The sequence below is a fragment of the Malus domestica genome, chromosome 04 (assembly GCF_042453785.1).
Source record: "Malus domestica chromosome 04, GDT2T_hap1".
Lineage (NCBI taxonomy): Eukaryota > Viridiplantae > Streptophyta > Magnoliopsida > Rosales > Rosaceae > Malus > Malus domestica.
This window is the reverse complement of record NC_091664.1, coordinates 27,525,649-27,540,016: the sequence shown is the minus strand read 5'-3', so window position 1 is coordinate 27,540,016 and position 14,368 is coordinate 27,525,649. Positions and strand designations below refer to the sequence as shown.

General features: G+C 35.8%; 2 protein-coding genes across 3 annotated transcripts; both read left to right on the top strand.

Moving 5' to 3' along the window:
• The first annotated feature begins 1,636 nt into the window (after positions 1 to 1,636).
• LOC139195365 (calmodulin-binding protein 25-like) lies at positions 1,637 to 2,911 on the top strand. Its single transcript, XM_070820786.1, has one exon. The coding sequence runs from the start codon at positions 2,028 to 2,030 to the stop codon at positions 2,805 to 2,807; it is 780 nt and encodes a 259-aa protein (XP_070676887.1). The 5' UTR covers positions 1,637 to 2,027; the 3' UTR covers positions 2,808 to 2,911.
• A 2,043-nt stretch (positions 2,912 to 4,954) lies between these two features.
• LOC108173259 (intermediate cleaving peptidase 55, mitochondrial) lies at positions 4,955 to 6,317 on the top strand. Of its 2 annotated transcripts, XM_070820784.1 has the most exons (4): positions 4,955 to 5,096; positions 5,382 to 5,501; positions 5,799 to 5,891; positions 6,024 to 6,317. In XM_070820784.1, exons 2-4 carry the CDS (start codon positions 5,385 to 5,387, stop codon positions 6,240 to 6,242), a joined length of 429 nt encoding a protein of 142 aa, XP_070676885.1. In that variant the 5' UTR covers positions 4,955 to 5,096; positions 5,382 to 5,384; the 3' UTR covers positions 6,243 to 6,317. The 2 variants fall into 2 exon arrangements, with proteins under 2 accessions (XP_070676885.1, XP_070676886.1); XM_070820785.1 differs by lacking the exon at positions 4,955 to 5,096 and having other exon boundaries at positions 5,359 to 5,501.
• Positions 6,318 to 14,368: the final 8,051 nt, after the last annotated feature.

Below are 14,368 nucleotides of genomic sequence, written 5' to 3'. Positions count from 1 at the left end.
TGACAATGTTTATAAAACAATTGAAAGACTTTTTTTGAAACTAATATTTCAACAAAAGATGCAAGTGAATCATGAAAAAGTTTTTCAAGTGTTTTTTATAAAAAAAACACATAATAAATTATTCTTACAGAAGCATTTTAAGTGTTTTTAACACCCAAATACACTTTCTTTAAAATAATTTTTAATCATTTTAAAAATATTATCAAACGAACCCTTAACGTTTCAAGTTTTTAACAGATAGTTTCACGATTGATTCTCTAATTTTTTTTCCTCCGATAAAATTTGATTTCTTCCTGCTTTTTGTATTTCCTTTTACCAAAAAAACAAAAAATAAACTAACTTAAAAAGCATATATTTTTGGATTTATATGGAAAGTCAAAGTCAGTGTCTGTCAATTACTACTGACAGTGAAGTAAAGGGATCATAATTTTTGAAAAATAAAATCGAAAAATAAAAATGTTAAAAAAAATCGGTAAGCGAGCTTACGCGTTAAGTCCGCCAGCATGACGCGGCTGCACCGTCACTCTCTCTCTCTCTCTCTCTCTCACTATCTTACGGCTTGAAATTTGGCAGCCAATGGGAAGTCGCCACCTTTACTACTGACCAGTCAGTCCACAACCATGGTTGAGTTATTAGCTGCTACGGTTTGCCTAAGTTTATTTAATGATTAGGGTTTTTTCTATTTGCCCCTTAAGCGTTTGGATTTTTCCACTTTGGTCGTTCAACTTTCTTTCCTCTCAAATTGATCGTAAAATTTTTCGCCTACCTACAACGATATGGTAATGACTGTCGCTATCAGAGTAGATAAATTAGCACGTTACTATCTTTTGAGGAAAATTTTGATAGCTCAACTACTTGATCAAGTATAATTTTTGTTTTTTGTTTTTTTAAAAGATCAGATGGTGGTTTCGTAACAGCAATCCTCATTTTAAGGTCGAAAAGACTCACAAAGGCATTTCAGCATTCTCTGGCCACCATCGAGTGATTTACAATGGCAGGAATCGACCGTGTTGGTTCTTGATCAAATATGTATATTAACACTCAACCACTTTAGTTTGTCATAGAAATTTTGCTAAAGACTAACATTAATAACCAACTTAATTGGTCGATTTGGTTTGGAACTACTATTTTGAATGGTCGTTGAAACTAAAACTAATCGAATACTATGATTGAAACAAGCGACATAAACAAATAATATGATTGAAACATCAATATACTATTTCAATGCTACATTAGTTCACAAACTCATTATCAAGTATCAACCTAAAAATCATAGTTCTTTTCTTCTACCAACAAACACAACATACAACATTCTTCTTTTATCTAATTTCTTTATAGTTCGTAGAATCTATGTTTATTTGGTGTTACTGAGAAAAGTTTTGTTTCTAATATAGTTAATATCGTGATTTTCTTGAACAAAAAACAACCAATTGAAATATGCCTACCACTAGTGTTGTCAGTTTTTGTAACTGACACCAGTATTATTGCAACTCGCCTTATAAATTTTTTAAAGTAAAAGAACGAAAATGACAATATCACTAAAGTTGAGGGAGCAAATATGAAATGAAGTCATAATTATTATTCAATTATAGTGAGCAACAGCAGCTTACTTAGATATATAAAAATGCGTACGGAACAGACGACGCGTGTCCCCGCGATCAACGCGTTTTCGTCATCCTTTTAATTCTCCCTACACCGCCCTATTTATGCACATCGTCTTCTTCCTCACTGCTTCCCCTCAAACGCCCACCACCTTCAGTGTCTCTCTCTCTCTCTCCCCTCTCTCTCGCTCTCTCTCTCTGCTTACTAATTAATGATAAGAACCCAAGTCTTTCCATTCAGTCAATCCTCACAGTACGGTTCACTTTCCTCCCCTTTCATCCCGTACAGAAACACCATTTCCTCAATTCCGATTTCTCAAAACGAAAAAAAAATGATCTGAAATCCGATTGATTTCACAAAAACCAAGTTCCTCAAATTCAAATTTTCAGTTTAAATTTTGAACTTTTAGTTGATTGAGCTGCTTAATGGCGTCGTCAGAGAACGTTGCGAGCATGATGGAGCCGTGGGCTTTCAGGCCCAACACCTTCGCCGACTCCTGGATCTCCGACGCCTTTTCCCGCGACACCAAAACCCTCACCATGGCGCTCCAGAAGTCCCTCTCCGGAAACAACCCGGAGCCGCTCGATTCTTCCTCCGCCGATTTTTTCATGCCTTTTCTCAACACCATCGTTCAAACACCCGAAGCGGCCCCCACCCCCACCGTTTCGGGACTCTCCGGCTCGGACGATTTGGATTCGGCTGCCGCTCCGCTTAAACGCCAGCAGAGAAACGCGATTCCGGTGGCGAAAGGTAGCGGTAAGGTTTCGAAACGCAAGTCTCGCGCGTCGAAACGGTCCCAGACTACTTTCATCACGGCGGACCCGAGCAACTTCCGACAGATGGTGCAACAGGTGACCGGCGTAAGATTCGGTAACGGACAAGTCACTATGCCGTCGGTTCTGAAGCCGGAGCCACAGAGACCCGGTAGCCGGTTGGCCGGTGGTGTCGGCCTCTGCATGCCGACCCTCGATACGTCTGCGTATCTTTTGGATCAGCCCAATCAAGAGCCGCAGCTGGCGGGCCCCATTTCAACTAGGATAGCTACTGGGCCTGGGCCCAACACCACGTTGACCGGGTCCGGCCCAGTGTCATTCGGGGCGACGGGTGGCGTCGACGTCGCTCCTGGCGGTGGCGTTTCGTCTGGGGGATTAGGTTTTGACTCGTTCTCGTGCTTTCCGACATTGGAGTCGTGGAAGGTCATGTGAGTGTGAGGAGAGTTCCGTTTGACTTTGACGAACCATCATGTGACACGTGGATGATGATGTATTTCTGTTTATATGACTTAATATCAATATGTTTTTTTAATTAATTTTGATTGTTAGTGTTTTGTTTTGTTCGTTCCCTTAGTATAATTTCTTTTGATTAGCAATGGAATTATGGTGTATTGACCTTTCATTAGTTCAGCTTAATGAATTAGAGTTTTTTTCATTTCAAATTTTGCATCGGTTTACTTTTTTACCATTTATTTGTAAATCTCTAAATGTGCGACAAAAAAATGCTAGAGATGTCAGATTTAATGTAATAAGTAATGTGTATATGTCAGATGTGTTGCGTGATTTAGTACATCAAAGACCCCATTTTTCAAGTTCATATGTCAGGTCAGATGTGTTGCGTGATTTAGTATATCAAACACTCCATTTTTCAAGTTCGATCAATGAACAAACTAATTATTGGTATATTGGTATTTATTTTCTTAATATTAAAAGATGCTAAACTCACCTTCTTATGGTATTTGTCTTCTCATCTCAAATTTGAAATAGACCTAAAATTCAAGGAATGAATGTGACTTAACGTGGAGTTGAGCAAGTCAAGTAAAAATAAAGAAATACAAAGTTGAGCTAGACTTGACCTCAAAAGATAACCAATGACTTATTAGGTCTTTAGTTAATCTAATTAGAGCTACTAACTATGCTCTTTGTACATTAAGTATAACAAAAAATAAAATAAAAGTGCACTTTGGGCTATTAAGATAAGATTATGCCTTAAATATCTCTCCTATCAAACAAAAGCAAAGCATCTTCTCTCTCATTGCTTATATTGTTGTCCCTACTTAGATCCTAAAGTCAATCCTTCTAGTAAGTTTCATTGTCTTTTTTTATAATTAATTTTCCTTTTTCTTTTTTTTTATTGAAAATTAAATTTCATAAAGAGGTTTTTTTTTTCTACATATAAAAAAATTAAATTGCACGGTTATATTTTTTTTTTGCGGAGTGAGATATTTTATTTTCATTTTTATTAAAAGAAAAATAATTTTTGTACTTTTTTTTTCTTTGTACATTCTTATTTATTTATTTTATTATATTAAACAAGTTAAAAAAGAATTAATAAATAAAAACAAAGAGAGCGTACAGACAGAAAAAAAAAATAGTGCACGAAAAATTGAAAATGATTCTTTGTCTAAAAACCTCAATCAAAAGGCCGAAAAGGTCCATACTCCATAGGACAAATAAGGCTCAAATGGTAGGGAAAAATGAAAAGAAAACTAATAAAAAGTGAATAGTACCATGATTGATTTTTTTAGTGTAAAAATATGGTCTTTCGTTAAAGTAAACAGTACCAAGAGTTTTTCGTTGAAGTTCCCAAAAATAAATCTCTAAAAAACAGGGGTATTTAGTAATTTCATGTTTTCTCTAAAACCCCAAGCTTCTCTGAAAATCTTAAACCCTACACAGAGATCCTGAATTCTGAAGCACTAGGATTTTTGTATGGTGAAGTTGCGGGAGCTAGTGCAGCATTGGAAGTATTCAAGGCAGATACAGCATGTCCAATGAGCAGATTACGGCAGGATTACGAGGATTTTTGCAAGGGGAAGTTGCGGGAGTTAGTGCAGCTACTGGAATTCCTTCATCATGCATGGTATCATTATATATACGTTGCCTTTTTCTTTTACTGACTGCAGATCCTGCCAGATTTTATGAAGCGATCGTCCGAATTGTTCCACAAAGTGCAGACGGCTGCACCAACATATATGGAACTGGATCCGTTTCAGAAAACCAGCTCTCTGGAAAAGTGAAAGATGCTTCGGTTGTCACCCATGAGTTACGGTTGATAAAGTCGATCAATGGCGGAGCTCAAGTTAATGAAAGAGTCTGCGTCTGTTGCTTGGGAAGTACTTCCGGATCTGTTGTATTGCTATTCATTTCATCAGCCAATATCGTATCTTATATCATTGCACAATCCTATATATGAACTGTGTTGGGGTATTACAGTTGGAATCGGTGTTTAAAAGTTCTATTTGTAACATCGTGTCGTAGCTTTTGAACAAGTTCACAATCGTTTGATATCTCTGAATAAGGTTAAAGTTGGCTTCTTCCCTGACTTATATTAAACGATGTATGAACAGGCTTTAACTGCAGACAATGTTTCACACAAAGACACATCCTTATGAGGGTAGGCTATCAGCTATAAGATTGAATATGAAAGCAAAATGAAGGGTGCCCGGAGAGTGGCGTAAGCTTTTTCCCGTTCCGGATGATCGGATATGAAAAATATAATTTATTGATCTTATCCACTTTACATATGCTCTTTTACACTTGAAAATGTGTGGTGGAATGGCAGAAATTGGTTTTTGATGCTATTTTTTGTTAGACATTCTCCAGTGTTTTCAAATTTTTGTAAGGATTTACGAATTTCTTTCTCCGTTACCAGATTCAATCCTGTGGTTTGTGGCGGGTCCAATGCTAGTGTAATACATTCTGATCGGAATGATCAGAAAGTGAGCTAATTATCAAATCTACCATTTCTTCTTACAAAGTTTTATGTACATTATTTGCAGATAAAAGATGGGGATTGTTGAGAATGAGTATCTTGTCTTGGAGGATGTTGGTTGCGAGCTTCGTGGTTATGTCAGTGATCTTACTCGCATCTGGCCATCCTATGGCAGCTTCTCGTCAGCTCAAGTAAGGATGATTGAATGTTTCTTCACCCTTACAACTTCAAAAGCTGAAAGAATGATTTATCCGCCTTGTTTTTGCCAGAACATTTTATTAAATCTGTTAATGCTGTTACAAATCTTGTTTCATTTGAACGCCTTGTGTCTATATTTTGACGTAGTGTCATGCAGGAGCTTGAGTGCTAACATCTTATTTTAACTCTTCAATATTATTATTTTTCTTTAGATTTTTATTATGTAATTGCATTGAAGCATCTTAGTGATACATGAAGCTCATCGATGCGAGGTCTGGTCTGTATTTCAGGAAGAGCTCTACAATCTTATTCTGCAAACAAACAAGATATCTGTGGAGCTTTGTGAACCTGGTGATAACATTCGAGAAATACACAACTTTTCAGTATGGTTCTTTGTCCCCGATTTTGTTTCTCGTCTGTCAATTTCACTTTGAGAACTTAACCATTTTCTGCATCCTCTCGGAGTCAATGACTCAATGAGAACCTTATCTTATCCGGATCACTCTCTCCTGCAGGTTGAAATGCTTCACAAAGGACTCAAGGAGATCGGAATTCTGAAGGACTCTAGAAGCAATTCCTACCATCAGATGAATCCAACTTCCATAGGTTTCTCTGTTCATTCCTTGACAAAAATTTCAGTTTTTTGTTTTTCCAATATAATACGGCATCAATCAGACTATGTTCTTCATCTGTCTACGTCTGACTTGGCTTATCAAGATGTCAAGTACTACTAACTTTGCTTGGTATCCGATATTATTATGTATCCCAGGTTATCAACAAAGACATTTCAAATACTTCATTTTTTCAAAGTTTGAGTTGGTTAATCAAAAGATGATATGAGCCACCGAAATATTTTGTGGTTGATAAAGTTTCTCCAGTTGTCCAGGTCACTATCTATGAACCGATGTCCACGATTGTTCTACGGTTGGTTACGACTGTCCTTTGAAGCCAGGTGTTGTAAGATGTCTCCCTCATATACCAAACACGAATTTTACTACCTTGATGGTTTTTCAAAACTTATTTGCGTGTTAAAAATCGGTTCTGTTCGATAAAGCTTGGGTCAGACGACCCCCATCTTCTTTGGTTCACATTCTCAACAAAGATGGGCTTCCTTGCCCTCCGTAAGTGTTTTTTGGTGTGGGTGTGTGTTGGGATGACGTCTAGCCTTTGTGGTAGCATCTTTGTTCTGTTGTTCTCCCTCACATAACCCTTTGTCTGTTTTGCTGTGCTTGCCTCTTGTGTGGGCTTTCTTTGTTCCGTTGGCTTTTGGCCTGATTAATCTTATCCAGTCTTTCAAAAAAAAAAATCGGTTCTGTAATCTTTCGTGTAAGCGTGCATGCAAAAACTGAGCGCGAGAGTAGTTGTTTTGCGTTTTCTAGCGGGATCGATGAGTCGTAGGATTCACAGACCCCTTTTGTTTTCTGCCAGCTTCCGACTTTTTTTCCTTCGTTTTATGCCATAACTATCTGTGGAGTGTAGCAACGTAGTTGGAACCGGAGATTTCAAAGCTCTATGACGGGCTTTATATCATGGTTTAGATAGAATGCAAACGCATCAGGCATATTGTTGCAAGTCCATCCCGGAAACCATTGTCCTCGGACAGGCAGTTGATCTCAAAGAGGTTTAGCTGACCAGTCCATCCCAGAAAACAGTTATCCGACGCAATTGAGTGACAAGTGACAACAACCAACTATAATATAGTTTGGGCTTAAGGCTTTTATGCTCTACTCATGAAATAGTTGTAATACGCGTTTTTCAGAAGTGAGACTTTTCATGAACTTTTTGTTATCTCATATTTTTTGTACAATACATTGTAAAATGTTGTGCCAAAAATATGAGGTGACCGGGAGTTCATGGAGAGTCTTACTTTGAAAGAGTCTCCTTAGTATTTCTCTTTTATTTATTCAAATTTACGAGGCATGGGTATAATAGAGGAAAAGGGTAAGACTTGAATTTAGGTGAATACGTCGTCTGCTACTCCAACTAATTCGGCTACACTCAAATTTATGAGTAATTAAGTTAATGCATTTATAGATGTTGAGTGCTAATTTATGTTGCGGGGCCATGCTGGTACACAATCATTAATATTTTACTTCTCTATCGTACTTATTTCGCAAGCAAAGTTTTATAAATATTCCGTTCTTTTAAAGAACGGATTAACGGTAACTTCGTTACGACAATCTATTATTTTGCAGGTCGAAATAGCATTTCAACCTCATCTGCTATCATCGAGTACATGATTCACCAGCATCAGGAATTGAACCCAAGATGTAAAAATTATGTTATTCAATTTGATGTATAAATGTTTTGAAAAAAAAAATGTCATCGTCATCCTTACTAGACTATCCGTGTATGATGATAAGATTTTCTTGGTGTAATTTTAACTCATGCCCTTCATGAAATTTATAAGAGTAGGTTCATGGATCCAACATGATTGAATTATAAAATAATAACTAAGTAAATAAAATTTTAATTTCTTTTGTCAAAAGATTTGTAGTTAACTACAATGTCATTTACATTTATCTTATAGTCAAGTGGAAAACAAAATTTGTTTGTTCGTTTGTTTTTGCTCGAACAATGTTGTCCTTGAAATTTAAATTGACAAGAGTCAATGTAGTAAAAAATAAGTAACTTCAAACCAAATGGTAATGTGAAACGGATCCAAAATAACAAAAAAATTGCCAAAACTTCCAAAAAAATTAAAATCTTACAAATTAAGAAAAGTTAACACATCATCCGAGACTTTATGAATACATGCACTTAAAAGAAAATATCTTGGAGACAGAAAATTTATAGAGATGGGGCATTTTATCCTTTTTGGGTAAACCAAGTTTACAAGCTTGTCCCATACTTTTATTTACGTAATACTTTTTGCAAAATGGGGGAATTTGTAGACCTTTTCTCATGGTGCCCAACTTTTGTATCGTAATTGAGTAACTCTATTATAATTAATCCGTCTAAGCTCAAATTCTCCCCCTAGATTGTAACATCATTTTTCCTCGTGGTGGTGTACAACTTTAGCAAATTTAGTCCAAAGCTGATTTTTCCGTTAAATGTTCGTTAAATACAGGATAAAAATGTAATTTGACCCGTACACCTTCATCTTCCCTCTCTCTATAATCTCACTTTCTTCCATTTTAGGATGTTGTATTTTGCGTCTTGTATATCAGCAAGCACATGGATTCCTTCATCGGAGCGCCCAAGCTCTGTCCTCACCAATCAAAACGCACCTCACCATTTCTCGACAGAAAACTCAAAACCAAACTCACCTTCGAATCCCAGCAACCTAGTTCATTAAGAATCACAATCTCAAATCCCAAAACGTTGCTGGTGTTCACATCTGGCAGCATCGAGTTGATCCACACCCAGGGCCGGCCCTGAGGGTAGCCGAGATAGGCAGTCGCCTAGGGCCCCCAAGTTCGGGGGGCCCCCAAATTTTTTATACATCCTGTATATAAAATATAAATAAATAAAACGTAAGAAACATCACAATTATTTCGTTGGTGCAGTGGAAACGGTTCCACTCTGTTTTCATTGAGGTGGGCAGTTCGAAACACCTTGTAAGCATTAGTTTTTGCTTTTTTCAAATCTATGAAATTAAAGATTAAAATTAAAGATAAATTGCTCTTTAAAAATTTTAAAGTTACAAGAATCAAAAGGAGTTAAAATAATTCAACATATATTAATTTTGAATGAATTTAAAGTGGGTGGTTTATGTTTAAATTCTTATTTATTTTCAAAAATATTTTAAATAAAAATTGTATAAATAGAAAAAACTTGAGTTTCTTAAATAAAAAACATACAAAGGCCAATTGTAAGAAGCTAGTGAAATTAATGGCCTCAATTTGTCCAAATGCATTTTGTTTTCTTTTGCTTTTGAAAATAACCTAAAAAATAACAAAAACCAGAATAATCATAACTTTGTAATCTTTTTTCTTTCAACTTCCCAGTCTTTCTATTTCTATTGAATGTTTAAGCAACTATCCCTTGGTCCTGAAGATTGTAATTTGAGGTAACCATAACTTTGAATTTAAAATTTCTTTTTCAATAATTTATTGTTAAACTAGGTTATTCTAAAATTTGATTTGCTAGTGTGTGTTGATTTTAGAAAGAACACAAGAGAACCACTTGGCGTTGTTGAATTATTATATTCGTCAGTCAAGTTTTATTGTTTTTTACTCTCTTGATCATCAAGTTTTATTGCTCTTCATTCTCAATCTTAATGCATTTGCGTCTAAAGACACGTGACATGGAATATTAAGTAATGTTAGTATTTTTTTTCTTCTTTTGATATTAATTTTTAATGATATTCGATGAAGAAATATATTTTTTATGTAATTAGCGAATTCTTCTTACTACATACCAATATACAAAGAGTCGGAGGTCCGAGAACTTTAGGGCCCCACTTTGAAGACTCGCCTAGGACCCCCAAATTCTCGGGGGCCGGCCCTGTCCACACCTCTCCATGACATGTTGTTGGGTGTGGGATTGGGGTTGCCGTGCACCGTGATAGAGTGCGGTGACATCACATATAGAAGACTAGTCCCCAAATCCAATGGCTTGACGCTCATGGCTCTTGGTGATGTTCTTGTTTTGGGCGTATGTCATATTTTTGTTTAAATTATGGATTTTGATTGAAATTCTGAAGTGGGTTTTGTGTTGATATTTGTGGGTTGGATATGTTGGAAATGTGCCCTAAAACCAATCATATGATGATACTTTACGGACATTTCAAATGTTAAACTAATCTAGTTTAACATATAAAGGGCAAAGATTATTGTTTGAGCCGTCTCATATAAATGTTATATGCTTAAACGATAAAGTCCAAGGAATATGTGATTGGGAGAATGCAATCTAATGAAGTTAGATTAATGAGACCATTCTTTCGTAGACACATCCTAAATGTTCCTGATCATAGGATTACCAATTGGGCATTGACAGTCCGTTAAGATCAGTACGTATTGTGTCTTCTCTCAGGGAGAGTGACTAGTCTCGAGTCATTGGTGTGTGTGACATCAAGACAAGTACGTAGGTGCTCAATAAGAGAATGAGTTCACTGAACGTGATCAACGAAGAGTTCTTATATTCCATGTCACATGAGAACTCATGGTTGGGATAATGCAAAGTAGTCCTTTGACCTGAGGCATCACAGTTGTCTTGTGGTTAAGTCCTTAATCTTTGATTATGTCTAATTCACCCCTAGGGGTGTCACGGCATCGTTGGGGTTAAGCCACTTAGCTATGGAGACAAGTAAATGCGCAACAAGGGATCTCTAACCTTCAAACAGTTGAGGGAGAATACTCTATGATATGATTTGGAATCTCTGGCCAGAGTATGAATGAGATTGGGGAATGCGTTCCAAATCACATTCAAGGAAATCATATAAGCAAACGATTCACATTGGATAGTAGACATGAGTAAATAAACTATCATACCAAACAATGTGGTCAAGAGTATTAGATTAGAGAAGGACCGTATTGCATTTGTAATCCCGAACTGAATAGGTTCTCTAACCTCTTCTGATTAGCTTGGGTAACCATGACATGCTGCTAGGCGTCAACCATGGTTTGTGGAAGCCCTATACGTGTATAACCACTAAAGGGAGAATTGAAAATTGTTTCAATTCACAATCGATGTAAAATTGTTTTAATCGCCCACTGCCTCGCTAAAAGGAACCTAATGGATCGCACACCGTAAAAGGTAGAGATTGGAGATTAAACGGAAATGAGTAAGAATGATTAAATGGTTTAATCATTTAATTTATGGCAAGGATTAATTAATATGTTAATTAATCAAACGAATAAGTTCGTTAAAGACCTCGGGATAGTTTTGGACCTTAAGGCCCAATGGGCTTCGAACGTCAAGCCCATTGACTTAAGTTGTATGACAACTTAATGAATAAAGATTCACAAAGGCCCAAAAGCCCAAAATTCCCAAGGTAGGCCAGCCATGAGGAATGAATTAGGGTTTTGGTTATTTAGGTCACTTAAAGAAGTGACTATATAAATGACTTTATAGCCAAATATTCATTAATGTGATTAAGGGTTTATTTTGGGGAAAAATTGGTGAGAATTGTCTCTCCATTTTCTCTCTAAAGAGGCCATCTAGCAATCCTACTACTCCAAGGTCACTCATTTCTTCTACAATCAAACCTTGGTGAAGAGACTTAGAGGTTCTCAATTTTGGGAACTTGGAGAACCTATTCTTCCATCCAAATCCATGGATCTAAGAAGCAAGGAATGAAGGCCCTATCTCTTTGGGTGATTAGCCTTTGCTTATGCAAAGAGGAATCTACAAAGGTATTAATTTCAACTCACTATGTTTTGAGTTGATTATTGGTTCACCAATGTACTAGGCTTTGAATTTCATGGGTAATGTTTTGTTTTTGAATGCATACAAGCATGATTCCGCCTTTAATTTGTTAATTGCATGCTATAGATGTTATTCAAATGAACATGTTTTTCAAAATAAATCCTTCAAGTGGTATCAGAGCCTAGGTCTAGTAGTTGGTGAATCCTTTTGGGTTTTGTAGTTCATAAGTTTGTGATTTAAAAGTTGTAATTGTTACAAGCTTTATTCTTGCTTCTTTGAATGTAAATTTTGTTTGAAAATTTGCCATCTCAAATGTTGTAGATGTAGTTCATATGAGCATGAATATTGGAGCTAAAATTTGGTGCCATGATTTTGGGAATTTTCGGCCAAATCCAAAGGGTGATTTTTTGGGTTCATGTTTGTCTTGTTAAAATGGTTTTAAGGTGACTTTTGGAACCCCTAAGTACCCTAGGATGTTAGCCTCATTTTGAATGATGAAAATTTGAGTTTTATGGCTTGAAAACATTCATGGAGCTCTTATGGGTTTTCATGGATGTTCTTCATTGTTCTTGATGTTCTTGCCAAGAACAAAAAGGTTTTGTGTTTTGATTCAAAGTTTTGAATATTTCATAAAGTTTATGTTATATGTTTTTCAAATGATTTATCATGTATTTAAAGTGTTAAATATTTGAATAAATGATGATGGAAACATCAATCATCAAAACATATATTAATTTTATGAAAGTATTTAAAGTGTTAAATATTTGAATAAATGATGATGGAAACATCAATCATCAAAACATATATTAATTTTATGAAAGTATTTAAAGTGTTAAATATTTGTATAAATGATGATGGAAACATCAATCATCAAAACATATATTAATTTTATGAAAGGTGAAAACACTACTTGATTGTTTTTTGACAAAACTAATAAATCAAAACACCCACCACTCATTTTTATCCCTAAAAACCGGCCACCCTAATAAAATAGGGTAATTTTGGGGCTTTTATGCAATTACATAAAGTTTTGATACTTTTGTGTATTTGTACTTTGACCCGAAAGTTTACGTTTTGACGTTAAGGCCTAAAAACGCTAAAGGACAAATTGTTTTGCTCCTTTAATGAAGTTTTTGAATTTATTTAAATTTTGGGTTCTAGTTGTATTTACATGAAGTAGTGACTTTTGTGTTTTTACAAAGTGACCCCAAAAGTTTATGTTTTCGCAATATGGCCCAAAAAGTTGTGGTTATTGCATGATGGCCCAAATAGGATGAGAACAAAATTGTTTTGTCTCTTTAAATGAGAATTGGATTTTCATTTTGTTTAGCTCCACTTAAATCAATTTTATGGATACAAAAACCAAATGAAAATGTTGCATTCAATTAATTAGTTAAAGCGTTAATTAATTAAAGGATGATTATGAACCTAAGCCTAATATAATTGAGCTATGTGAAAGACGTTTCAAATTTGTTTGAACCATGGGAATGTGTAGATTAAATTTTGGTTGTAATTTGATTTGATCAAATGTTGTAAAAGGGCATAAGTCCTTATTTACTTTAAGGTAATTTGTTTTATGCAAATGTTGTAATGAGCATAAGCTCATCCTTTACTTTGAAGAATTTCTTTCTTGCTTTATATGATATGCATGAAAATGAAGTAATTGGGTCCAACGCCCCTAAGACAACACGCCTTAATGTGATTAAACGCGTAACTAAAATCAATCTCCATCCCTAGACCGAGATTCAACACAAGGCTCGTGTTGAATCTAAACAAAGGTTCATAGTCATCCTAAGGCCCTAAGGCAACTATATAGTCCATCAAATGAATGCAAACCTTATGTTAGTAGTAACATATACTCTTGCTTTAAAAACCGTTTTAAAAGCATAGTGGGAGTATTATGTACAACTAAAACAATCATATGCACCAATAGTTGTAATAGGACCAAAATTGTTTTAATAGAGATTAAAATGTATGTTTATATGTGATGAGACCAAAAACCCTCAACCAAACCATTATTAAGTTGATAAGCGTGAGAGTGCTTAGAACACTCTTTCGTAGGCCTTCCACCGTGGTGGATCCAATGGTTTATGACTTGTACACCGGCTTCACCCTATCATGGGGGAGTACAAAGTGCATGCTTATACTCAGGAGGAATCCATATGCATATGATGAGGTGAGTGTAGGCAACGAGGATAGCTATACATCGTATCATCGTGAGGCTATTCTTGAACCCCTTCACACACTAAGCATGGTGGGAAGAACTTAACTAAGTGAAATGGAGCCAACATCATATCATTGTGAGGTGACATTCTCTAGAGGCCAAATAAGATGGGTACTTGCATTAGTTGCAAATGAGTAAGCGTACTCTCTCATTATTATTGTTGCTAGCCATACATCGTATCATCGTGAGGTGGGCTTGGTAATAGTGAGCCTCCCATAACCTACTAAGAGTTTCATCCAAAACTCTCGAATTCCAATGAGGGATATGGAATTTGCCAAAAATAGTGGGTGATGCTATTTGATTTAAAGACCCGAATCAAATGGC

Excerpts from the sequence above, each read along its gene's own strand:
- LOC139195365 (XM_070820786.1), top strand. The coding sequence starts at position 2,028 with ATGGCGTCGTCAGAGAACGTTGCGAGCATGATGGAGCCGTGGGCTTTC.
- LOC108173259 (XM_070820784.1), top strand. The coding sequence starts at position 5,385 with ATGGGGATTGTTGAGAATGAGTATCTTGTCTTGGAGGATGTTGGTTGC. Across the intron at positions 5,502-5,798 it reads GCAGCTTCTCGTCAGCTCAA|GAAGAGCTCTACAATCTTAT; the intron begins GTAAGGATGATT and ends TCTGTATTTCAG. Across the intron at positions 5,892-6,023 it reads GAGAAATACACAACTTTTCA|GTTGAAATGCTTCACAAAGG; the intron begins GTATGGTTCTTT and ends TCTCTCCTGCAG.